Raw genomic sequence first — 27,769 nt, 5'->3', positions numbered from 1 at the left:
CATCCATTCAAATATCAACAGTCCCTAAAAAGTCTTTGATGTCTACTTTCATCGCCATGATGCTATATGACTGAGTAAACACATACTTTGTCAGATGTAATGATGTATGAGCACGGTGCTGCCTTTCCATAGCATCACTTTGTAATAAATACACAAAAACAATTTGGGGGTCATACACTTTTAATTTTTGCCTTGAGTGCCATGAAGAATGTACAATGATGAAATGCTGAGAAATATATTTCAGGCAAAAATGACTAAAGAATGTGGATGTTATTTGAAGTCATAATATAATATCATAATATTATATAACTATATTATATGTTATATAATATAGTCATATTATATAACATAATATATAAGACATAATATATAAAAATATAATGTATTGTGTGGTTTATCGAAAAGTATTCACTGTTCTCTCTGGGTACCAGCACTAATTAAAAATTATGACCAATTATTATTAATCTATGATATTATTTAGTCATTAAAATGAAAAATGGATTTTAAAAAAAGCAAAAGTGAAGGCAGTGCTTGCTGTAAAGTAAAATTCCAAAATGCCATGATTTTTAAAAATCAATTATTGCAATGTATAAAACACAATACCATCCAGGATAAAAAAAAATAAACAATTGCCACAGAAAGACACACAGTATACGTCAACATTCAAACAAAACATCAAATCACATTAAAAGAAAATAAAAACAAAAAGAAAACATGAAACATAAACACATTTGACTTCACATTCTGGTGCCTGTACTTTCAAGAAGTCTCATAACATTCAGAACTCAAATGAAGGGCTTGACAACAGCAAGAACAATAAACTTTTTTTTCTGTAACTCCTTTTGCAGTGCGCATCTAGTATATTAAAGGGTTTAAAACAATAACTCTAACACTACTGGTAACGTATTTCTTTATTTTAATGTGAATTTAATCTATTTATCACAGAAAAAAAGCAGATACAGCACATAGAGGCTTTCCTTTCTTACTTTGTGCAGAGACTGAGCAGAATGTGTACCAAATTGCATGGCACGGTTTCATTCTTGATTCTTTTCATTTGATTGTAAACCTTCAGAATTGATGGGTTTTCAAAATGGCATCACAGCGTGCACACAGCACAGTAGAATGATGTTTGTGTGAAGGTCCGGTTATTTTCTCCCTCTGCTTTTTTTTTTTTAACAACAAAAAACAAAAAGACAGCAGTTTAAAAGTTCCACATATTCTTCGTCTTTTTCTCCTTCATTTACATGTAAAGAAACCTGCTCATGAATCCAACAGTTGTGACTCGACATTCATTTCTTACGAGAAACACAGTAGTTCCACATGTCAAATAAAGTTCACAGTTTAGTATGGCTGGAAAATAAACTCGGACATACCTACATACAGTATTTACAATCGCCACGACCTATTGTCGGATTCAACCCGCTGAGAATATCATGTCAGTCAAGCATGCAAAGTGTTTTGATTGTGTAAATTCAAGCAGAACAAACAAATAATTGGAATCACGGGGCTGAGACATTCCCAAAATAGCGGCATAATTAACATTTTGATAGTAATTAGTGACCAAGGTTTTTGCTGAGCAGGAGTTCAACGCTGCGGCAGGTACTCAATCCGATAAGAGGCAAATTTTCTATTTTCTATGAGTTGTGGGTAAAATGTAAAACACAAACACTTTTGGTTGTACGGATAATGAATCATGCAAGTGTGCAACATTTTCACCAGCCTGTCAGTGTTTCTTCATGTCATTCTGTAATTTCTCGAGAATAACACACATTTTGTGCAAAAACAACACAAAAAAAACCCCCTGCTTGCCCATCACTTGCCACATATGTGGCATTTCTGTTTTTTTCTCTTTTTTTGTTTCTGTGACATAAGAGGGCTTTCATCTCACACCAGGAAATGGCCACAACTCAGAAGAAGGCTCGAGTCTTGTCAAAACTGTTAGCAAGGTAAGAGAATGTTTTTTACGCCCCCCCCCCCCAAAAAAAGAAAAAAAGCCTGAAGGCACGAAACCCCAACCTAACATAACACTTCTTGAGCATGGATCCCAGCAAATCGGTGGAGCAGCTGATAGTTGAGTACAAAGGACAATCAGCTTTTGATGGGGCAATTTGGAGGGGGGGGGGGGGTATAACACACTTGTGTGCACTGTTAATACAAGCGCGTGGTATTCTCAAGAAATTACAGTACCACTCAAGAGAATTGCTCAGTTTGAGGAGTCGCGGTGCTGCCATTTGGGGTTTTTATGCTTCCAATGCTACATGAGGCAGTTGTGTGGCGAGACGTGATGTAGCTTTTCTTCCTGGAGGACAGTGACCACTTCCTCCCGGAGCCGCTGCCATCACCATCGGCAGAGTCGTAAACCACGACCATGGTGGTGTCCATTCTGGAGAGCGTGTACATGCTGCTTTGCCGCATTGGGTGCTGCCGGGTCGCGCGAAGTTCCAACTCGTCGTAGCTGGACACCTTGATGAAAGGGCACCAGCGAAAAGCTCGCTTGAAGCCAGCACGAAACCTGACGCCACATAAGAGAGCAGAGAGCACAAGAACTGTCTTAATGGGGGGGGTTATCAGAGAGCGGGAAGAAAATGACAGCGCCAAGATAAATCAAGCCTCATGCGTGGCTGTTATGTATGATAATGTATTCTGTGGTCATCAACTATTGAGCGGGGCTGTGGCAAGATTTCAACCGAGATGCAGAACTAACGTGGCTGAGATTGTTTTATTGTGTCCCCTGAAAAGATTTGCAGTTATGCGCTGATTTTTAACATAGACAGTTACTGTACAGTTTTTCAGACTATCTTACCATAATAAAACCGTAAGGTTACATGAACATTAATTCAGGGTTAATGATTCATTTCTCAGAATGACTTTCAAAGACCGGTGTGGCAAAAATAAATAAATCTGCCACTCGTATGGCACGTATGGAAATACATTCTGACAATAATGACATATAAAGAAGAGAAGGGTAAATTATTGGCTTTGTCGGTGGTCTACGCTCTGCTGAGTGCCCTTCTTCTTTCCAAGTCACTGCACCCAGACAATCCAACCAGATATAATACACTTAGCCCTTTTCTCTTTTCATTAGCATGCAATGATTAAAACCCCTAATTTATCTTCAAAGGACGTATGAAGCCATACATAACATAATCTTTTCGCGAAGCATGTGATCTTATTTCTTGCATTAAGTCCTGTGTAACAAAATGAATATGCATGGTTGTAGACAAGCACAATGCATCCCCAGTTTCCTCCTTGGATTTCGTCATGCATTTCACAACAAATTTTGCTGACAGTTTTAGCAACCTTTGAATCCCTCAACAAAAATGTTCTAAATGTGTCAAAAAAGAACATGGAAGTAAAGTTTTGGTCTGTGTGGAAAAAAAGTAAAATACAGTAAAATTGTAAACAACCCTGAATGTGATGGCTATAAAAATGTAACTTGCAACTTTGCACTGTAACTCACCTGCTGTTCAGGCAACAATAGATAATAGGATTGTACATGGTGGAGCTCATGGCCAGCCACAGCACAGACAGGTAAACTTGCTGGATGGACTTCCACTTGACCAGATGCTTGTTGAGACCCGTTACAATGAAGTAGATATGATAGGGCAGCCAGCAGAGTGCAAAGGTCACCAGGACGATGATCATCATCTTCACCACCTGGTTTAAAACAAAAAAAAAAAGTGAAGGGAGAAGATGATTGATATCCACAAGACAATTCTTGGATGTAGTAAGCACGAATGCACCATGGAGAAACATAGGTTGGCAATCGCAGTAACATATTTTGTGCAGGTGCATTTTTCAAGAAGCTTCAGTATGTGTAAAATGAAAATATGCACATGATGGAGTCAAAGAATAGTGCCATTTAATGATTGGAGGGTCCAACATAATGTCCAACTCACTTTTGTCACGGTCCTATGGAGGGTCGTTATGACTGAAGTTCCCAGCGTGACTTCAAATAAATGTATGGTTGTCTAAGATTCCATACACACAACAAATCTATGAATGACTAGTTTTGTAACGCTACATTTATTTCAAAAGAGGGATTGGAATCAAAGAAAGGCTTGCAATATGTCAATGATTTAAAAAGTGTTAGCATTTTTGGTATTTAGCAAGAAACATGAATTTGAAACACATAATTTGCCTTGGCGGGCTACATAGAATTATGTGGCGGGCCGGATCTGGCCCCCGGGCCTTGAATTTGAGAGCCATTGTCTCAGATGTAGGGTCGTTAAACACTGACGGAATGTCAATGACTAAAAATAAACAAATAACAAATCAAAACCCAACCTATGTGGTCACGTAAATTACGGCACCATATTGCAGAAAGTTGCCCCTATTTCTTGTAAGGCAAAGAAAAATTTACTTAGGGGATTAAAATTAGTATGTGAAAATGAACATTTACAGTTCCAATGTAAATTCTCAACAAGGTCAGCAAAAAGCGACGTGCTGTTTAAACTCTCTAACCTGTGATGATTTAAGACTAGATTTTGTTGCATTTATGTGTGACATGAAACTTGTTTATATTCATTGTATTTGTGTTTAGCATCGCCTTACAATCCATATTGGGTCCAGATCACCACCAATGACCTAAATGTTAACAAGGCCATGTTGTCTGCTCCAACATTCAATCATGGGGCCGGTGTTCTGACAACTTGCTTTCAACAAGTCCCTCGCAACTGTTTGATCCCTGGCAAAACACTCTTGGTGAATACCGTGCGTCTGCTCAGAAGCAAACATACGGAGACAAAACAGACATCGGTGTGTCCCTCCTGAAATGTAAACTCATGCAGAAACCTGTGCAGAAACGAACACATCTGTGTATTATTCAAATATTCATGGCATTAAGGTTGTGAATTCTGAGATGGGAGAAGAAAAGACACTGGTAAATTTTTCCTCCCCGACTAAACAATGTAATAAGAGGAACTTAAAATTAGTCAACTCTGAACAATTTAATGAGGGATGCGGATATAATCCCCATGATTGTACTCCAAAAAATGCTCCAATACTACTTTATCAGCCTGATATAGTCCTTCCGTGTGGGTGAAGTAGCAGCCATGTCAAACATGTGGAGGTACCTTAAGGTAGACAGTGATGACAGCACTTTTAGACACTGCAATTTAGATTGATTGATTGATTTAAAAAAAAGTAGGCAGATATTGATGGTGTTATCTGCAGACTGCAATAAACGGTAATAGTGTCATTTCAGCCAAATTGCCAGCTCATTGGCCAAAGTTTTCTCTCTCCAGTTTTTCCTGGGTCATCCTTGGGGCCTCCTCTCGATGGGACTTACCCAGAACACCTCACCTGGGTGGCATCTCGGGGGGCACATCCGTATCAGATGCCGGAGCCAGCCCTTTTGGCTCCTCTTAATGCAGAGGAGCAGCAGCGCTACTCTGAACTTCTCCCGGATGACTGAGCTGCTCACCCTATCTCGAAGGAAGAGCCTCCTCCTGGGGACTCTCACCGTTTCAATGGGTTGCATCAATCCTCACACGGCAATTACAGTGAGACCTGGAAGGGCGTGATTTGGAGGAACGGCCTCCCTGATCAGAACCTGAGCAATGTTCTGTTCTTGGACTTCTGTGCTTGTCATGGATTGTCCATAACAACCACCATGTTCAAACATAAGAGTGTCCATACGTGCACTTGATACCAGGACATCCGAGGCTGCAGTTCGATGATCAACTTTGTGGTTGTGTGATCGGATTTGCTGCCACATGGTGATGCTACTATGATTAACATTGAAAACCAATGGCCACTTGAAGGTGGGACCTCAGAGGTGCACTGTTTGTCTTTCATTATACAGTACACTGTACTCCGACTTGTTTGTCCCCCAAAAGTTAATTACAAAAAAAAAAAAGACATCTAATTTTTCAAATCGTTGACCATTTCGTAGAACTCAAATATCAGACATTTAGTCGCTCCGCCATTCAAGTGTGTATTTTCACACACTGGAGCATGGACAAATTCTGCACATGTACTTCCAAATGTCAATCACTTCTGATAGGGATTAGTGGAAATGAGGCGGAAAAGCTTATTTCACACAGCTTGCATTTGTTATTATCATTCAATATTTTTTCTGAGTAGTCACACTTTTGCACGGAGCCGATAAGTACAATTAATCATTTACAAACTGCACATGAAAAAGTGCACAATAAATAGTTACATCCTCCAGGCGCTATAAAGAAACGCCAGCTACCCATAATGCTGTGAAGTGATGGCCATTTTTTTCCCCTAAATTTTGGACAGCATCTTTGATTGCCTTTCTTTAAGCATTATTTTATCTGTTGTCCATTCCATGACTGACACTGTTAATCTCAAATGAGCCCTGTGTCACGAAAACAACAACAAAAAAATACTGTGGGCATTTTAGTTAAGAACCACAGCAAAGAATTCAGCATAGGTTGTGACATCTAGAAATAAATATCCTGCATGTTTGCATGCTCGCCCGTGACTGCGTGTGTTTTCTCTGGTTACTCCGGTGTCCTCCCATATTTCAAAAACATGCACTTTAAGTTACTCTAAATTGTCCCTAGATGTGATTGAGGGTGCGAATGGTTGTTTGTCATTGTGTGCCCTGTAATTGGCTAGCAGTTCAGGGTGTACATCGCCGAATGCAGCTGGGATAAGCTCCAGCACGTCTTTGACCCTCATGGTTCAGATGATGGGTGGATGGATTTGGATCTGTTGGAGTTATGACGTGTTCTTTTTTTTTTCTTTTCCAGACAATGACGGAAGAAATAACATTGTCTGCAATAATAATCCAACCATACTTTTTTGTCCACAACCGTATCCCTGACCTGTCTGATGAGTTCTCTTTGGTATTCATGATGCGGTTGTTTACGAATGTTCTCTAACAAACCGCTGAGACCTTCACAGAGAACCGCAGAGACTTTACGGCGAAGAGGCCTGTAGTTTTTAATTAGGTGACTTTGAAGGCAATTAATTGCAACTGGATTGTATTTAGAGGTGTCACAGGACAGCGGCTGAATAGAAATGCACACCACACTTCAGCTTTATAGTCACCTAAAAAACATTTTTTGATCCACTTGATAACTATGTACTTTGTTCTAGTGAAGTTCGTGCTGGTCTCTCACACAATATCGCAACGAAATACACTCAAGTTTGTGATTGTAAGGTCACACAATGTGAATGGTATGAATGCTTTTTCAAGGCACTGTAAACAACCATTCACACGCCAGAGTCAAACCTAGTAACAAAGTAACAAACACAGAAGCTTTGTTATTTGTCCTCTAAAAGTACATTGCATGATGCACAACATGTTATCACTCGGAGAAGTGTCTTACACTGTAGCTGACATGAATACATGACACACTATTCCAAAATATCTTATCATGTCCTTTTTACTGTTTATGGCATTCAATTGAAATTAGCTGAGGGGAAAACATTCTACAATCATACTGATTTGCTTTGCGTTGTTGAACAAAACTAATGAAACCCAATGCTAATGAGCTTTTTAATGCAGAAAAACGTTCCCGAGTAGCAATGTAATTGACCAAAACAGTCTTGGGGCTTTCTCCACTGCTAGATTTATGTTCGTTCATTATACCAATAAATGACAACCCATCAATTATCTTGTAGTCAGAATGAGCATCGCCATCTACAGTCCATTTGCAACGTGATACAGCGAGCGGAGACTGTTATAATGATACCTAAGTGGGTGGAGAAAAACGGGGGTCATAAAAATAAGAGAATTTTAAAAGAATGTTGTTATCATCCTTTGGGTAGTGAGATTATGGTCACTTGTCCTTTATTAAATAAACCTCACCCACACAGTTCAATTTGAATTCGTAGTGTGTGAGGATTTTAATGCACATTTCAATGAGTGCCTTAGTTGTACTGGCTGGACTAAATTGTCTTTATTTCCCATCATGCATAAAACATTTCAAAGTGTTGTTCGAGTGCTATAGGGTACATTGAGGTGAGCTTGCTACGAAGTTTGTTTGTCTACAGGTGCCCTGCGATTGGCTGGCAACCAGTTCAGGGTGCACCTCACCTCCTGCACGAAGTCAGCTGGGATAGGCTCCAGCCTCCAACGTGTGCCTCCAGCCTCGTGAGGATTTGCGGCTTAAATAACGGATGGATGGATGTTTGATTTATCTTTGACTTTGTTTTGTTCATGTATTTATTTTGGCGTGACTTCAGGTTGTCTGTAAAGTAGTGGCATTCAGGTGAATTCATTCCTCAACTTACACTGCTCGCCCAACTGTTGCTTGTAAAAAAATTAAGCCTCACATTATGTTAAACGTCGAGACTAAAGAATTAACTTATCAATTAAACTCATCATACATAAATACGTAAACAAAATTATGATATTGATTTCAGTGTCGTAAAAAAAATGAAGAAATGGTCCACTGTTACTTGTGTAAATCTGCCGTAAATGGTTAGAGTTCATAAAATTAAATACGATCTGCAAGCATCGGCCAAATGGCCAATTACCCTCATCGGCCTATTGAATCAGCCAGCCAAATAATTGTCCGACCCTTTTCTAAATTGTTTGTAAGTGTATGTAACAAGTTAATAGCTTGCCCACCACTGACATGATAGACAGTGGCTCCTATTATCAATAGGATCTAGCGTTGTTCCGCTCAGCACGTATGAAAGCCTTCGATCGAGTCTCACACACGGCGGGGGTCGGTGTCTGGGTCTGTGCCTACAAAGATGATGAGAAATCACAAAAAGCAATGAATCGGTGACCGGCCACCTCACCGACCTGCCACGTTCTCTCAAGAAGTGTGTGATTGATGCAAATTGCAGCAGCTCTATTTTCCTCGACTATGTTGCTGATACAGGAGTACTTTTTGCCTCAATATGTCCCTCCATCTACTTTATCTAAGCGACCTTTGCTTCCGTAATCATCTTGTCAACTGAACTGCTGCATGTTGTGAGTGGTTTACAGATGTGATTGCCTTCGGTAAAATGATTAGCTCTCAGCACAGGATAGCACAAATCCATGAAATTGGTTTCGGCCAGGTAGTATTTTATGCAACAATGGAAAAATCTATAAAGTGTGATGATTGAAAATATGCCATGATTGATGTTACCAAATACATGTTGAAAATGCCATTGGTTAACACAATTCATGATCCTACTATAGTACTACATTTTTTTTAGCATTGTGCTTGATCCCTTGTATTTTTTAAGCCTTCTGAAACAATAAAAAAAAGTGCAACTACCAATAATAATAAATAATAATAACAATAATAATAAATAATAATAATAATAATACATTTTATTTGAAAGCGCTTTTCATCACACTCAAAGACACTTTACAAGAGCTTAAAACACAGGATAAAAATGTGCATTTAAAACAAGCATACATAATTTACAAAAGCACATTTAGATGAACAAAAAGAAAAATGGGTAAAAGAGATTAAAAGGTATTAAAAGCATTGCGGAACAGGTGAGTTTTAAGGGATGATTTGAAGGATTGCAGGTCAGTACAGTTGCGGATGTGTTGTGGTAGAGCGTTCCAGAGGGTGGGGGCGGCGACAGAGAAGGCTCGGTCCCCCCAGGTTTTGAGCTTGGTCACGGGGATGGCGAGGAGGTTTGTGTTTGAGGAGCGGAGATTGTGGGAAGGAGTGTATTGGTAAAGAAGGTCGGAAAGATAGGAGGGGGCCTGATTGTGAAGGGCTTTATAGGTGAGTAGGAGCAGTTTAAATTGAATACGCTGGGGAACAGGGAGCCAGTGGAGGTTTTTAAGGACGGGGGTGGTGTGATCACGAGTGCGGGTGTGGGTGAGTAGGCGGGCGGTGGCATTCTGGATGTACTGTAGTTTATTGAGGAGTTTGGAGGTAGTACCATAGAGAATGCTATTGCAGTAGTCAAGGCGGGAGGTGATGAAGGCGTGGATGAGGGTTTGAGCAGCGTTGAAAGAAAGTGATGGGCAGAGACGAGAAATGTTTTTGAGGTGAAAGAAAGCAGTTTTGGTGATTTGGGTGATGTGTTGGTCGAAAGAGAGGTTATTATCAAAAAGGACACCAAGGTTGCGACAGTGAGAGGAGGGGGACAGGGTGAAGTTATCTATAGTGAGGGTAAAGTTGGTGGTTGTTTGGGTGAGGGACCGAGGACCGATTATAAGCAGTTGAGATTTAGTACAGTTAAGAGTGAGAAAGTTTGTTTGCAACCAGGATTTGACATCTGAAAGACAGTTAGACAGGGTGGAGTGGGTTGTTGGGGTAAATGATTTGGTGGATATGTACAATTGGACATCATCAGCGTAGCAGTGGAACTGGAGAGAATGAAGAGAAGAGGACCAAGCACAGAACCCTGGGGGATACCTTGGGACAGTGGGGCAGTGTAGGAAGAGCAGTTGTTTATGTGTATGAATTGTTTCCTGCCTGTGAGATATGAGTGAAGCCAGGTAAGGACTTTGTCGGTGATGTTTAAGGATTGTAGGCGAGAGAGTAGGATGGAATGGTTGATGGTGTCAAAGGCAGCTGTAAGGTCAAGAAGGATGAGGATGGAGAGTAGGCCGGAGTCAGAGGCGAGGAGGAGGTCATTGGTGATTTTAAGGAGGGCTGTTTCTGTATACTATATGCATTATATAATGTAACTATATAATGCATTAATATAGTTTAATTATGTTAACCAGTAGTCCAAATAATCAGGAAAAGTATTACAACATGCATCCATCCCTTTTCGATAAACTTGTCCAAGGTCAGCTGGGATAGACTCTGTCACCCCCATCACCTGAGTGACCAAGAGAATGGATGGAAAGTGACTCGTCAATAGGAAAAATCTGAAAAAGTCTGCAATCATCTCTGATGTAACTTACACATATTTTTCAAGAATCCCCATTATTTGTCTCTAAAGGTTAAAGCAAAAGAGTCTCAACAGTGAGAAAACAGTCGCAAATGAGAAAAACTAGCCAGTGGAGCACTGGCTGATGCTGAACCCTTTCAGGGACAGCGGTTACTGCAGTGGACAGCTGATCATGTTATCAGGTTGCAGGGTGCATGAAAGGGTTAAAGTTGCTTCTTCAATGATTTTCATCACAAAATGATTGCCCATGACCACCTGCTCTTCGGACAGGAATCTTGGTTTCGTCATGATTAGAGCATCCCCGGTGCAGCATGCCCGAAAATGCTTGAGGGGTGCATGGCATTACTACCACCGTCCAACACACCATCAGCACACAATAAAAAGCTAGCCAAGGAAATTGACCGAGTTGTCTTCTTCCTCACAATCAAATATTCCTAAGGGGAAAGGTCAGCTGCCGACAACAAGCAGTCCCTGTCTGGAAGAGTCATGGCAGACTTATAACATTATTAGTGCTGCACCCAGGGTTGACATTTGAAATACCAAGCCCTGGGCATGGGCTGAAAATAGGGAACCTGTTGTGTTCAGTCTGTCTGTCACTGAAGATGATGAGAAATTACAACAAGCAAAGAATCAGTGACTGGCCACCTCGCTGACCTGCCATGTTCTCCCAACAAGTGCGTGATTGAGGCAAAATGGAGGAACCCTATTTTTACAGATTACGTTGGTGAAACAGGAGCACTTTCTGCCTTAATACGTCCCTCCCATCCACTTCATCGAAGTGACCTCTGCTTCCGTAATCATCTTGTCAACCGAATTACTTCATGTAGTGTGAGTGGTTGACACAATCTCGGATTCAGGAGAAGCAATAGGGTTTTCGTCCGGGCCGTGGGACAGTGGACCAGCTCTATTCAATCAGCAGGATCATTGAACCTCTGCACTGTGAAGCCGACGTGCCCACCCCAATTTGATGTATTTCATTAACCAAGCAATCAAAAACATAATAAACATATTAAGTGATATACAATAACATTCTGTATTTTCAAATATAAATTGAGGAGATATATATTTTAAAGTTGGAATTTTGACCAAATAATTTGATTGGAGTCCAGATTTTCTGTTCATACTACTACGATTTGGGTTTTGAACAAATATAGCTGATCATAACCACATAGTCTCACTGTAATTATATAATACAAACATTTGATTTCCCTCATGACTTTACTGTGATTTGAACAATGTTTTGTGGTTTTCGTGCTTGCAAAATTATTCTGATGAGATATAAGATATATATGAGATATACAGTAAATCCTATAATCATTTTTTACCCGATGGCCCACCCATAGCAACGGGTGTGCATGCGTGATTCTTCTTTCTAGTTGTATTTTTAAAAGTTGTTAGAATCACAAAAAATAAGAAGTGGTTACTTTTGCTGATGGAAAAGCATCCTGAGTTGGTCAAGCTGTATCAATTTGAATAAATAGATATCATCCCGAAGAAAATCAGCATGTGTCCGTCAACTTGGATCCGCAAAAGCTTTCAAAATATTTCTTGTTTTGACAACAATTAACAATGCATGTATCATGTATCTTCGATAATTGATAAGAATTATCTTTAAGGATTCTGTTTTTCATCCACCCACTGCTGTGGTATATTACTGTCAAAGTGATCTTTATTTGCCTTATCTTGTCTTGAGGCATCTTTTAAGCCATGTCTTCCCCACATTTGTGGTCATTGTGCACAGTGTCGTTTTTCTTTGTCACGGATGTCACGTTGGCAGAGATCTTTTTTAGGCCTGCAGGCTGCAGTCAGACTTGGTAACAAAAGTGAGCAGCCTCAAGCAAGACTCTCAAGCATAACAAAAACCAGCTGACCGAAAGCAAATGTACACCTGACTTTTGGCCAAAACAAAACGCTACACACACACACACACACCAGAAAATGTTCTACTCGGCATCAGGATAAAAATGCCCATATGCGGTGACCTGCACTGAAATCGCAAAGACTTTTGTTGAAATCCAACATTCCCAGCTGAACTATTGCACTGCTGTTCCCACTAAATAATAAATGAATATCTTTGCCGTTTTGTTGCAGAAATGATTTGCGGTTTATGTGATTAATCCAATTGAATCTCTTTTGATTGATAGTCTGAGAGGATTAGGGGCTACATGTACAATGTAGAACGGTCTAATACGGCTTTCCAAGGTTTTACTTGACACATTTAGAAACGTGACAATAATTTGGCATGTCTGTCTTTATGTATGTATGATGCTAGCCAAAATAGTAGAAATACTTGAAAAAAAATGATGAGCAAAGAAAAATCAGGAACAAAAACAGTGTAGACGGGAATAGAATGGAATAGATACCAAAATAACAGTACATTGCAATTGAGCTACTTTTGTGCATTTCTCCAAGAGTCATGTTTTGTAAACGATCCATGCATTCATCATATTTCTGCTGCCTTCCCTGTTTTGGGTCACGGGTGAGCTGGAGCCCGGAAAAGCAACGATAAGTATCTTAAAATGAATGGAAATGGAATGACACGAATACCTTCTCTGCCCTTGATATGGCTCACTGACTTTCATATAAAAATTAATTAATATAAAATATTGGAAGACCAGTCAGACACATCTAATGTTGGGTTCGGTTTAAAATGAGCTGTTCCTGTTAAGAAATGGCTTTGATCAAATTTGCCACACAATCTAAAATATTGCAATGATGACATTTCAAGACAGTTAGTTTTCTGATGAGAGAATAGTGTTAATAAATAATCCTGATAAAGAGGCGTAACAGGTCCTGATTTTGAACCTTGAATATTGACCACCTATATGGAGTTTGCATGTTCTCTCTGTTGCTTGCGTAGATTTACTTGGCCACTTTAAAGATTGAAAGCTACCACGTGCTGAAATGCCATCGCTACAAAGTACCCCCTTAATATCGACTTTAATTACCTCCGTGTTATCACCAGGTTGTCAATCAGGAGACTTAAAAAGCAGATTCATCTTAATTCACATTAACGTGGCCCAGACTTGTTAATCACATCTCGTAGGAGTCTGGCATTCCCCTCATGAGGAGATCAATATTTTAACAGAGAAATTAAATTAACACACCCGAGGGTTAATCTGACACTCCGAGGGAGTATGGGCCATTTCAACTGAACTGTCTTTGGTTGGGCTTTTCCGAAATCTGAGTGGGAACAAAATTTGACAAATGGGTAAAATGCAAACAATATATATCATGACCAGGTGAGATGACATTTTCAAAAGCGGAAGATGATTTCGCAACTCCTTGCTAGTCAAAGGAACTGCGTGTGTGACATTTGGATCTTATGACATTTAGTTACTGATCCAATCGACTGATTTAGAGGTTGCTATTTGAGGTTTTCTGCGATTGGCTGGAAAACCGGTTCGGGGTTCAGCGTTTCTTTCTCAATGTACAGCTTTGGTGCGTGAGACACAGTTAAGTGTAACAAAGCCACACTCAAAGAGGATTTTAAACACACTACAGTAGCAAAAGTTGAAGGAGAGCAGGGAAATATTCCAAAGCACAAAAAGAGGTCTGTAATGACTTGCAAACGCTGCAAATGGCCACCATGCAGAAGCGGCTGCTGTGGTGGGCCCAGAGTGAAGACGGGGTTCCCTCTTTGGCTAAGTTGTGTAAACTTTACCCGGTTGTTCCAACAGCAAGCAAGCACACACAGCCCCTCTGCATGGAAATAATGTTATTAATAAGCTTCCTAGCTTCCTGATGATGGGATTAATCGAATCAGGTGTGTTGGACGAGGGAGACATCTAAACAGGCTGGACAGGGACTCTTGATAACCGGTATTGGGCACCCCTGCACTAGTTGCTATCAAGTTGAATGGTACAGAGAATGTAAGGAAGCGCAACCTGTTGTTCAGTTTTGGATATATGCGAATTGCTTTTTGGTGCCGTTTACAATTAAGTTTGTCAGCGTTTCAAATAAGCGACTACCGGTCATTGTAATGATGAAATCACCAATCTCCAGTTATGCTGCAACCTAGTGTGTCACGATGTATGTCTGACTGTATGAATAGCATGCTCACCTTTCTCTTAGCTCGCAGTTGTCCGTGATAGTTGTCAGACGAATCTCCAGGTATCTCCCCTCCCCACAATGTGACTCCCACAATAGAATAGGTGATGCCCATCACCACCAAAGGCAGCACATAGACCAGCACTGTCACTATGATGTGGTACCTTGAGGAAGATTCATAACCAAAAATAATAATGTTAGTATGTACATTTCATAGATGGTTTGCTGTGAATATTTTGTGGATGGGGAAAAAAACCCACAAGGCTCTTACATCTGTTTGAAAAAAAAAAATAAACTCACTGGAAATGAATGTCACCATTTTTATGTCCAAGGCTGAAACAGACTGAATAAAAGATTGCTCACATGACAGGGTCGTCTTCCACCCGGGGCCACGCCACAAAGCACAAGGTCCTGCGAGGCAGAACTCGAATTCTGGAGAAGTAGCAGAGAGGAAAGGCCAGAACCACGGCCAGACTCCAGATGCAGGCAATGACTCCGGTGGTGGCCTTGGCTGACAAACGAGGCTTTAGTGGGTGGATAATGGCCATGTACCTATGGGGTCAATGGTCAGACGCTTTAGTGACTCTTAGGCGAATTAATACTTAACGTGCAAGTCAGTGCATTGCTTCAATAAGTGATCTTTATGTGGGACTCTCGAGCCATGACAAGAACACTTGAGAGGTCATTGAAGTTGTACCTAAAATAGACTGTGATCAAACCTTCCTCACGAAAACCAGCCCGAACTTCTCTTCATGGTGCTTGCTTAACCACAGTCACACAAAGTGTAATGAGTTTGACACATTGGAAATTTGGACATGTCAACAGCATATCGGACCGACCCAAAATTATTTTGTCAAAGTAGGGGAAGTAGGGAACCGTGGGTGTGTCTTGTATATGTCGGAGTGTTCCCTCACATTGCTCAAATGTCATAGATTGTAATGTGTCCCCACAGGGAGGCACCAAGTTTACACCAGCCATAGGCGTTATTTGTGTCACTCAAACTGCGTGTGGCTCTTAGTGTTGGTGTTTTGGTGAATTACATGTTGTTTCTTAATGAGGCTCATTTGCATATAAGGTAAGCAAATTCCCTGCGCAAAAGTGGCAGCTCGGTGGTCCAGTGGTTAGCACGTCGACCTCACAGTGCAGAGGTTCAATACCAGCTTCGGCCTCCCGGTGTGGGTTTTCTCCGGTTACTCCGCTTTCCTCCCACATTCTAAAAACATACATGGCAGGCTGATTGAACACTCCAAATTGTCCCTAGGTGTGAGTGTGAGCGCGGATGGTCGCTCGTCTCTTTGTGCCCTGCGATTGGCTGGCAACCGGTTCAGGGTGTCCCCCGTCTACTGCCCAAAGACAGCTGGGATATGCTCCAGCACGCCCCGCGACCCTTGAGAGGATTAAGCGGATCAGAAAATGAATGGATGGATGTATATTACCTCATTTAAATACGCGCAAATACCACCGGCAAACCGAGATGCATTCCGCTTGGTATCTCAGTAAGTGACGCATTTCACCAACTGCGCGTGCTTTGTGAATGAAACGCTATCCGTTTGCTTCATTTTTTACCAGGTGACACCACACGAAAACACACACACAATCCCTTAGTTCATTCAGCCTTGTGTCTTTACGAATGACCCGCGAGGTTTATATTTGATTTCCAGTTCCCAGAGCTGACATTTGTTAATTGAGTCTTCATCACAGGCCACTGACCTGCTTTCACCTCAGTGTCTAGAACACAGATACAATCTATCTATTTACCCGTAATTAGAGAGTCGCACCGGTCCTTGCATATTAAAGCACTATGAGATACAGTACTTCTGTTGCACACCAAGTCTTTAAGGTTAAGGAGTATTTTTTTAAACCCACAACAAGAAGCAAATGCACTCACACAATCAAGAGGTCAAGAAGTGTTGGAACACAATCATTCCAAAAGACATCCCAGAGGCAGATTAATGACCCCTGTCGTCTTTAAATCTCAACCCGACATCTCGTCATGCCTGAAGTGACAGCATGCTTTCGGAAACCGTCACATTTGAAAGCTTTTCAAAGCACAGTGACAGTAACGACTCACAAGTGCTTCATCATTGCCCGATGTTTAACTAGAAGGAGTTACGTTGCTAGGCAAAAGTATCTGCGAGCACACCAAACGTCAAATTGTCCTTCCCTTGAATGGAGAGGGAAGATGGTTATTCCCAACTTAGCCCTGCTTTACAACATCATAGACTTGAAGAGATAGGTCATGCTGCACTTTTATCTGCTTATGATTTTCAAACATAAAGAATATCAAGGATGTATACAACATTATCAACAGTTGTAACATAAGCCATTTTTCACCTCTTTTACTCTTGTTTTTTTTCCCTCAAGACAATAGGATAAAAACGCAAGGCACATATGATGATTATCTCCACACAGAGCAAAAATGTCAGTCTTCACAACCATGAATATGAATGCTTTAATTTAGGGACTGGCCTAATACTTGGGTCATCACTTGAATAATAACTTTTGAATTTTATGTCTTATGTTGAATTTAGGCAACACAGAATACACATTTTTATGTCTAGGAGTTACGTGGTGTAAAGAACACCAATATGACATTCATGCTGGGGCACCACTATCGGGGAAGCTAATTCATAATGCTTATTGTAATTTCCCCATTGCGGGACAAATAAAGGATATCTTATGAAAAGCTACAAATCCTATATACAGTATATATATACACACACACACACACACACAGTATAGAGAGAGAGAGAAATAGGCTTAACACATCCAGGCCTGCTATGAGAGCTGTCTGAGCAATTGGGCTCAGAAAATGTGACTGCACCCCTGAGCTAAGTTTGGGTGGGCTTCGGCATCTTGATCAAGGTCACATCAACAGTATCCAAACTAGCATCTCTGCAACCACGAGCCGGCTGGTTCATTCATCACTTTTTAGAAATAATGTTATCAACGTTGAAAAGCCTGTTTGATGCAATGCGGAAAGGAGAGAAAGAGAAATTGCCCGTAGAGTTGATGTTACTGACTCAGGCACTAACACAACACATTCCAATTAAACAAGACAAATAAGTAGACATGATGGAACACAAGCTGGGGTTTTTTTTGGGGGGGGGGGGGGGGGGGGGGGGGTTCGCAACTTCATCTCCCTTTTACACAGCATCTTTCATTTTCTTGCTCTGGCTCCTCAAACACACTTGCCAGCCACATTGAGGTGAAAAGAAGGACACTCGTGTCTGAATGTGAACTGTGGCCTTGTGCCATTTCAAGAGAGCGAAGAGCAAAGTACAAAAATAAGCATAACATGGGGTTACTTTGGCATCACTCAGGTCACGCTGTTCTTTTTCATTTAAAAAAAATACTTTATTGATGAAATCGAAAGGACAAAAGAGACCATATAGCTGGAGGTTACAGAAACCGAAGAGAGCTTGCCTGTAGGAAACAGATCGTTCCCTCAGTGTGCGCCAGCGAGGACGATGCCTCACGCCATATTCCAACAGTGACGCACGCACATGCATGCACAATTATGATCAAGCCACTGCCATGACAGACGATGCTCCCATGATGAGTGCAAAGCTAATCTGATAGCGATCACCACATTACCTGAAGTCACATGGGCAAGGGACACACTGCGGATGGGCATAATAATTGACTAATAGAGTGATTGATTGTGCAATTGGTGGCAAAAGGGAGTGCATGACTGGGCAGCAGCTGAGGTGCTGTTGATTCGGTCTACAGATAAAAAAGGAAGACTATTGGAAGTTAAATTACATTCAGTGGACCTTCACTGAGGCAACTATAGTCTTCAATGAACCGATTGCGCATGTTTTTAGAATGTGGGAGGAAACTGGTGTACCCTGACAAAACCCACGCAGGCATGTGGAGAACTTGCAAACCCCCCACAAGAAGCCCGGCTCTCAACTGTGAAGTGGATTTGATAATCACTCATCCTCTGTGCCGCCTACCCCTAAGTTAATCATGGAAATTGAGTGAAATGCCCATCCCTTGTACACACGCAGTCACTCACTATGAATTAGTGCGAGCGAAATAAATGTGATGGATGGCGACATAGTGCGAGTGAGAAAGCGGTCAGTCACATTTGAAACTGCCTCCCCTACATGCCTTGAATGCACCTATAGCACACCTATAGTGAGCTAACACATCGGCCATTATAGGCAAGACCAACCCCACCCCATCAGTCCACTGCACATAAATTCTGCAACACATTTCCCAGATGCCCTCCAAACAGCGGTTTCCATGCAATTTGAGTTCTTTTCAGCTCAAGATTTCATTTTAAGCCTCTGTTGATGAAAAGTGGCACAGCCCAGAGGAAGAATGGGTGTGGAAGACATTGAGAATTCATGCTGAGATTGAAGTTGGCATAATTTGTTTTTTTCTCCCTTTCTTTTTTCTCCCATTTGACATGCTTTGGAGCTTGAAATATTTATGTGCTGCTGTGATCGTGCCTCGAAGAGGCTCAATTTCATGTGGACAACAGAATTCCACCACAGTCACAATATTAGATACACGTGCACAAATTAAGATAAGATATCCTTTATTTGTCCCGCAATGGTGAAATTACAATCAGAATTCAGAAAGGAAGGGCTTCAAAAGAAATTCTAACTTTGCAAAGCTCTTCAGAGAGTCAATTGGGGTACAGTTAACAATTCTTTGGAGTCTTTATTATAGCTGATGAGGAATCTATTCCTTACTGTGATTTTTTTTATCCCCTCTCTGTTGTTGGTTCTGTTCAAACACTTGAAACAAAGAATGTAGAATGCCGTTTAAGGTACAGTATTTCCTGCTTACTGTGATTACAATCACCTTTAGTGCCCCTTGACCCCCACCTCGGGAGAGTCCCTGAAGGCCGTCAAGTTCCCCCGGCGAGGGACTCTTATCTCAAGATTTACCCACAGCGGAAGAGGTCTGGACTTTCCAAACATGCCAAGATCGAATTGCATCGACCTTTCTTTGTTTCCGGGATTTGCATGGAGGCGTAACTCCCCGCCCCTCGTTATCATATTGTCTCTATATATTCTCATGACTGTATTTTCTCTGGGCTTCCTGACGAAATCTGAAACTCTCATGAGCTCGAATCGATTCGTAAACTGCAGAAAAGAAAAATAAAACCTTCGAAGGTACTGTTCATCGTCTCCAGCCTGTATTTGGATAACCAACATCCTTATCATCTGAAATTAACGAACACACAGAGGAAGAGAAAGGCCCTCTCCCCCAACACCGACAAGGATTAAAAAATATATATATATGAGTTCCCTAACATGAAAGGGGAAATATTGGGAAGAGCTCCCAGCGCGATGCAGTGCAATTAAAACAACCCACATAAGGTGTTTTGCAATCTTTCAGCTGCCTAATTAGTTATTACCGTATACTGTGTGAGGGGCAAATTATAATAACCCCCTCCTCCAGTGTGAGCAATCTGCAACTACAACTGTAAACTATACATGATATTAAGAATAGCTCTTATATATAGCTTATACTCGTGTATGATTATGAGACTGATGTTGTTTTGATTGTTGTGAACGAGGGCCACAGGCAGTCGGCGACGTGGATGAACCCACCTGTCCACGGCGATCGCAGTCATGGAGTAAATGCTGGCGAACACGGACGTGACCGGAAAGAAGTTGTGGAATTTGCAGTAAGCCTCCCCAAAGTACCACTCCCCGTGGGTCGCGTAGACGAAGTTGATCAAAGTGTTGAAGGCGGCCATGGAGGCGTCCGAGAAGGCCAAGTTGAGGAGAAAATAGTTGGTCACCGTCCTCATGCGTTTATGAGCCAAAATGATCCAAATGACGATAAGATTGCCGAACACGGCCACGGCCAGCACCGAGCTGTAGGCGACGGACCAGAGGGCGACGCGCCACGGCGGCTGCACAAACTGGTTCGTGTAGTTTGAGGTAAGGTTCGATCCGTTGTGGGAAGCTGCCATTCTTGTCTCCTTTACAAAAAGGGAAAAAAAAATGGAGCTACCAAGACAGACGCGGGACAAAATGGGACTGCGGAAATTTAGGTACCACGGTGCGCAACAGGACCACAAGCATAACTAAACATAGCCATCCCATCCGAATGATGTCTCCCGGATAATTTATTGTCGGCACGCGACTGATCCAGACGTGCAAGTGTGCGTAAATGCCTGTTGAGTGAGGCTCTGAGAGCAGCAGCGGCATTCGCTGGACGCCGTGCGCACTCTCTGACGCACGAGTGGAGTGGGCACACAAACTGGATGAGATTGATCGACACTTGTGGCTGCTGTTTTAAACTTCATGAATAACAAATGCAAGTAGGACTGCGCGTTATCACTCAGATCGCATTGTGCTGCCTTTATTTTGTTTTCAACCCACCTAATCTCGTGTGGGAGCAGCCAAATAAAGGATATTGAAATATTCCAACTCTGTGTGTGTGTGTTTGTGTGTGTGTACCTTCAACCCTTCAACCCTTGTCTACAACATCGTATCTATACTATGGATCAGAAAAATAACTACCCCCCTCCCCCCCACCACCACCCTGGGGTTCAATAATCTTGTCACAAGGGTGAGCAGAGTGGATCAGTTCCCCATCAGATTCAGTGGATGGCAGTTTTATTCATTCATTCATTCATTTTCCGAACCGCTTTTATCCTCACTAGGGTCGCGGGGGGTGCTGGAGCCTATCCCAGCCGTCTCCGGGCAGTAGGCGGGGGACACCCTGAACCAGTTGCCAGCAAATTGCAGGGCACACAGAAACGAACAACCATTCGCGCTCACGCCCACACCTAGGGACAATTTGGAGTGTTCAATCAGCCTGCCATGCATGTTTTTGGAATGTGGGAGGAAACCGGAGGACCCGGAGAAAACCCACTCAAGCACGGGGAGAACATGCAAACTCCACACAGGGAGGCCGGAGCTGGAATCGAACCCGGTACCTCTGCACTGTGAAGTCGACGTGCTAACCACTGGACTACCGGGCCGCCGGCAGTTTTATTTTAGTCTCCAAATTATTATTATTTTTTTTGTTTGTTTTCATATCCCACAGACTCATTATTGGAGTTAATTCCCCAGGGACAGGGGCGGGCAAATCTTTTTCGAAAGTTGCCATGTATGAAAATGGAACTTTTTGAGGGCCACATGAGCATATTAACTTCAACAGGCTGTTTGCAGGAAATCTCCCACATCAGTCATTTACGGCTGTTTTGAAAATTTGAAATTTGAAAAATTGTGTGTGTATGTATAAAAGTTTGCACAATCAAAAAAATACACTTATCTTGAAATACCCAACAAAAAACTCTCGTCGATTTTTGAATTCAATCAATAAATAAAGCAAAAGGTAACACTGCACTGGATCCAGCAAATATTATACACATAAATCAAATGACAAATGTATCCATCCATTGTCTGAATTGAAAATTGATCCAATAATTTTTTTAAAACATTTTTGTCCTCAGACCACTTCATAACAGTCCCAATAGCACACCGGAATACAGACTTCAATATAAGATGATACACTCAATTCAAAATGTACAAAATGAGAGTGGCAAACACAGACACCTGCTCACAATGCATTATAGATTCAAAGGATGATTACTATCGCACACTCTCGAACTGCCAATCTGTTTACTCTTTTTGGAATCCTGCAATGCAAACACTCTCCACCTGTTTGGATTCTGGGCTTGTGGAGGTCCCAATTCCAAATGACTGAAGACTAGTGGAACAATGTTTTTTTTTTTTTCCGCAAATCTAAACTGAAAGAAACGCATGATGCTTTAAACATATGATGGCTCAAAAATACTCAAGTTACAATTAAGATCTGAAACAAGATTGAAATTCTTTCCCCCATAGTGTGAAACCAGCTGTTCCTAGAGGCTGCGCTTACCTGTTTCCCTGAGTCTGGTGAAAGGTCTAATCTACATCAGGTAATTACTGTTGTTTTCTCATTGAAATGTCGCCTCATCGCTGTACGAAATGTCAGAGCAGTCCTCAGCTCATTTCCCAGAAGCTTTTGTGTCATGCGTCACAACTTAGGGAGCAATTGTCCTTGACGATTGCAGCTGTACAAGAGACAGCCACTGATTGCCCAACCAAAGAGAAATTCCTCTCAATTATTTCCCAATTAGTCAGGACAGTGGACATTAACATCCGAAGATTATGTTCCTCTTAAGGTGGCACGTAAAGGCATATTGTAACAGTACTCGTCTTTCACTTCAGATTGCAGTGGGATGTTTTTGTGCTAAGACGTGATGTCTTTGTATTTCCGCGTGAGTGTGAGGTTGAGAAATAATTGAAGAACACTCTGCAGGAAAAACTCGGACCGAACGTTTAATGAAACAGGTAATTTCATCGGTTAACCCTGTGCCGAATGCAATTCCACAGATATGGAGCGCAAACACTTTATTGCGCTACTGTGCAATAAAGTGTTTGCCCCCCCCCCCCCAACGTGAGCGCAATATGCAAATTAACAATTAGTTTGTTGCCAGCACAAAGTGCTCGGATCCGTGTGGTGGCCTGGCGACAAAGGCAGGCGGACCCAAGGGCAGGAAAGCAGCTAAGGCATGGTTCCGTCAAAAAGCTTTTGTAAATGAACCATCACATGAAGAAAATTAACTCTGAATGGTGAACAATGGCTGTGACGTTACACTATTTATTACACTTTCAAATTCTAATGACTCACGCACAAGAATGCACGAAAGAATTAGTGCGTGCAACAAGCGTGAAATCATCTATCGATCTACCGTATTTTATTGAACATGCATTACCAATAAAACTGGACCCCAAAATGCATTCTCACACACAAATGACAACAAAAATCGGAGTCAAGTTGTTTATTTTGTCTTTGCAGCATGTCTGCAAAATTGCAAGCTGTGAAATTTGGCGATTGCTTGGAAAGGGAGGAAAATATTAACTCAAAATGGGTCCATAGGTCGTCACGCATCCCACAGTGTACTGAGCCAAATGTAAACAAAGCCCCACAATGGCAGAAGAGAAAATGAGCGGCTACTTTGAGTAAATGCATACGGCACACTTTTGACAATTGTAGACAATAGCAAGCGGCGGCGACAAAACAAGAGATGGGCATTTTATTAGGCAAAGAAGAACCGAGGTGTAGTAACGAATAGCTGCCATAAAAATTGAACAAAAACGCAAAGGAGAAGTGGGATTGTTCTCGTTGTGGTTATTGCCCGAGTAGTGATCACTTCATATCACGCGAGTCAATGACTGAACCAGTTAATTATGTGGATGTAACTTGAGTCTATAGTTGTTGACTATTAAATGACAGTGAAAGGCATGATCTCCACTGTAAATCATTCGACTGTGTGTGTATCTGTGTGTGTGTGTGTGTGTGTGTGTGTGTGTGTTTTTAATATATTTTTGAGCACCATCTATTCTCCAATGCATGCATTGAATAACATGCACACACACACACACACACAGTAGGGTTTTTTTTAAAATATTAACCCCATTATAAATTGGTCAGTGAGCTCGGGTTGCTGGAAATGTACTATATGATGTAAACTGAAGTACTTTTTTTACTTTTTGGCACATTTGTGTTCACCACCACGATTAGAATGGGGGGGGGGGAGTGGTAGTAGAATAGGGTAGCCACATATTATGTATTCTTGTGTTTCATCACTGTTTTCCTAATTGAACTGCCATGCATGTAAATTCTTTTTTGCTTACAGGCAAATGAAGCCACTCTTCGAAAGAGCTGTGTTGGCCAAGGAATAGCTCAGGCATCTTCTCTGCAAATTGCCGGTTGTACTTGAGTGTGTTCAGCGCTATTGCAAGTTGTTTTTTTGTCTCGTATTAAATATAAACTCCTGTCGGTAATGTGATGTCAACCACATCTTTGATACGACATGCTGTTGCCTGCTCTTGTTCACGTCGAACTGCCATGGCAACGGCATTTTTTAAAATGTCCAATTTCGGATACTTTTGCATGAAAAATGTTTGACTCCCTCAGAATTCAACTTCAATTATTCCAGCTGGAGTTTGCTGTGCCGTGCAACCATTTGTCTTAAACTCTTGCTATTAACAGTGACTTGTGAATCTTACAAACCGCCACGGATGTGTTTTTGTGAACCATTAACAGAGGAAACTGGACTTTTGAGAGTGCCAATCAAGAACATTTGGGATTCAGAGTGAAGTGCCAGCACTGATTAATACCGCAATGGTTGCTGACAGAAGAGCATGTTTTACTTTTGGATTTTGCCCCCTCTTTGATTGCATTTGTGTCATATTTTTGTTGTTGACTGGAAATGTGCTTTAATAATAATTCTACATCTGTAAAACAATAATTCCCTGAGAAATTGCGTGATAGATATCGTTGTTCCTCTGAAAACAAAGAAAGAAAGAAAATCCATGTTAGAGGTTTATTGTGCCCTTTTCAATAAAAATGTAATTTAATTCTGTCAGTACCCCAACGGGCCAGTATCCCAATGTGGCTCGGGCCCCTCATACGTGCTCGAAGCTCTAGTTCTTTCTGTTTTTGTCGCAGCCACAAAACACAAACTGGAGCTCTGATTACTAAGAGAATGGAGTTATATACACGACCGTCTGTGTCTAATGTGTTGTCTTGTCTTCCATCCATCCATCCATTCTCCGAACCGCTTGATCCTCACTAGGGTCGCGGGGGGTGCTGGAGCCTATCCCAGCCATCTCCGGGCAGTAGGCGGGGGACACCCTGAATCAGTTGCCAGCCAATCGCAGGGCACACAGAGACGAACAACCATCCACGCCCACACTCACACCTAGGGACAATTTAGAGCGTCCAATCAGCCTGACATGCATGTTTTTGGAATGTGGGAGGAAACCGGAGCACCCGGAGAAAACCCACGCAGGCCCGGGGAGAACATGCAAACTCCACACAGGGAGGCCGGAGCTGGAATCGAACCCGGTACCTCTGCACTGTGAAGCCGACGTGCTAACCACTGGACTACCGGGCCGCCCTTGTCTTGTCTTATTTTGTCATTTTTATGTTAACTTTTCTTTTGATGGCGGCGCGGGCAGCCGCAGCAGCTCCTCTTGTTGTATGTTGTCTTGAGAGGGAAGAAATGTCATCTGTGATATATGTTGCACATGCAGCACATTTGACAATAAAGTTGTACTTGATACTTGATGTTTCAGGAGAGCATGAGTATATTCCTTTCAGCCCTTAATGACGTTACAATAATTAATTAACATGTAAGTGTGAATTGTGTGTCGGGAGGGAGGGGGGCAGGAGGGTTTCGGGCGTATCCAGCATCTAAAATTAGAAACAGAAAATGCAATATGCCCAATTATGTAATACTTTCTTTTTTTTCATGTACACAACTTTGTGTTCCACTTTTGATGATTGTCGTTGTTGTTTTTTTTTTTTTAATCGAGTCACACTCCTTTGGGCAATGAATTCCCAAGAAATGTCTCTTCTGGGAAATCAGCAGCAAATGTCCCAGGATAAATGGCACATACTCGATCACGGCGCCTTTCCTGCTCTGCCAGGAAATTCTCACAGGCTTCTCAAAATTGACTTCATGACAACATGGAGTACGTGCTGTGAATATCACCGCAATGTAGGCCGCGCTGCACACACATGTGGCATGTATGGAATTTTAGTCAAAGGATGGCAGCTGCGAATGGGAAAGGCAGGAGAGACGGAACTGCTCCCTCTACACTTTTTGCGAATCATTTCATATTTCATACAGAGCAGCAACTCATCTGTGAAATCAATGAAGTATACCATTTTTCCTCATATAGAGGCTAGGAGTGTTTATTTACTCAACTGCAGAAAGTACCAGGTGGATACTTGAGGGCAGTGTTAGGGAGGAGAAGTTTGTTTTTTTATATATTCATACGGATGCGATGTCAAGTCGCGAAGGGGTTTCCATTCACCTCAGGGAATTTGAGTCCTGCAAGCAGAGCTCGAGCAGGGAAGGCTAGATTACATGTCAGTTTAAACATGGGAAATTTAGTCATTATATGTTTCATGCGAAACACACACACACACACACAACTCGTACTGATACAATGGAACCACAACAGAGCTTGTTGAGATCATACATGAAAAATGTATCCAGTCGTATGACAAGATGAAATATTGTGTGCTTACATGACTGCAGTGGCAGATATAAGTCACAACCATTGCAGCTGTTGCAGTAACTGTTTTAAATGAAAAGAGGAATTAAGTATGCCACAAAAAGGGCCATGTGTGTCAAAGGGCAAAGAAGAAACGCAAAAGAGGAATTTGGTATGAGTGTAACCATCCAGTCATCCATTTTTGGATCAGCTTATCGTCACAAGGTTGTCGCAAGGAGTGCTGGAGCCTTTCCCAGCTGTCTTTGGGCAGTAGGTGGGGGACACCCTGAACTGGTTGCCAGCCAATCGCAGGGCAGACATAGATGAACAACCATCCACACTCACACCTGGGGATAATTTAGACTGAGTGTTCCATTAACCTGCCACACATGTTTTTGGAATGTGGGAGGTACCTGGAGTACCCAGCCACACGGGCACAGGGAGAATGTGTAAAACTCCACACAGGGAAGCCAAAGCCGGAATCGAAACCTATGAAGCAGATGCGCTAAACAGCCGACCGCCCGGCCGCACCTCACTTGGAACCCTGAGAACAAAAATTATCACGTTTGAGATGTAGAAAATTAGTATTATTGACAAAAATGTGTTCAGGACCGGTGTCACTCTCAGAAAATAGATCAACACTGCGCACCTACCATAATGTGCAAAATTGGATATACTATATGAAGTATGATGTCTGTGAGTGAACAGTAACATGTGCCGACAAACTCACATGCTCATTAGTGATGATAATTGTATGGTGGAAAGAGTTGTAATATATACTTATAATACTCTTTCCCCCCCGCACCCCCTGAGGAGAATCTATTTTCGTTGCGTCAAGTGCATGACATACCCATACATTTAATGAGTCAAAACTTTTATTGGAATAGTGGTCACAATTT

The 27,769-nt window shown here is 41.8% G+C and overlaps 1 protein-coding gene and 1 long non-coding RNA gene across 2 annotated transcripts; one reads left to right on the top strand and one right to left on the bottom strand.

Annotated features, from left to right (window-relative positions):
* Positions 1-173: 173 nt before the first annotated feature.
* tacr3a (tachykinin receptor 3a) lies at positions 174-21,019 on the bottom strand. Its single transcript, XM_086120349.1, has 5 exons — positions 20,409-21,019; positions 15,199-15,387; positions 14,849-14,999; positions 3,461-3,657; positions 174-2,512 (listed from the first exon to the last, which is right to left on the bottom strand). The coding sequence occupies exons 1-5, from the start codon at positions 20,774-20,776 to the stop codon at positions 2,191-2,193; spliced, it is 1,227 nt and encodes a 408-aa protein (XP_085976475.1). The 5' UTR covers positions 20,777-21,019; the 3' UTR covers positions 174-2,190.
* Positions 20,629-25,328, top strand: LOC147200395 (uncharacterized). The gene is made up of 3 exons (XR_015101854.1): positions 20,629-20,744; positions 22,662-22,735; positions 24,500-25,328. It is a non-coding gene; the product is annotated as an uncharacterized LOC147200395 (long non-coding RNA).
* Positions 25,329-27,769: the final 2,441 nt, after the last annotated feature.

The sequence above is a fragment of the Hippocampus guttulatus genome, chromosome 9 (assembly GCF_054856545.1).
Source record: "Hippocampus guttulatus isolate MCC_2025c chromosome 9, RoL_Hgut_1.0, whole genome shotgun sequence".
Lineage (NCBI taxonomy): Eukaryota > Metazoa > Chordata > Actinopteri > Syngnathiformes > Syngnathidae > Hippocampus > Hippocampus guttulatus.
This window is presented reverse-complemented; position numbering and strand designations above follow the sequence as displayed.

Bases quoted from the DNA above. Each gene is read 5' to 3' on its own strand.
- tacr3a (XM_086120349.1), bottom strand. From the start codon at position 20,776: ATGGCAGCTTCCCACAACGGATCGAACCTTACCTCAAACTACACGAAC. The intron at 15,388-20,408 runs GTGGGTTCATCC...TTGACCCCATAG, and splicing joins ACTGCGATCGCCGTGGACAG to GTACATGGCCATTATCCACC. The intron at 3,658-14,848 runs GTGAGCATGCTA...GTTTTAAACCAG, and splicing joins AACTGCGAGCTAAGAGAAAG to GTGGTGAAGATGATGATCAT.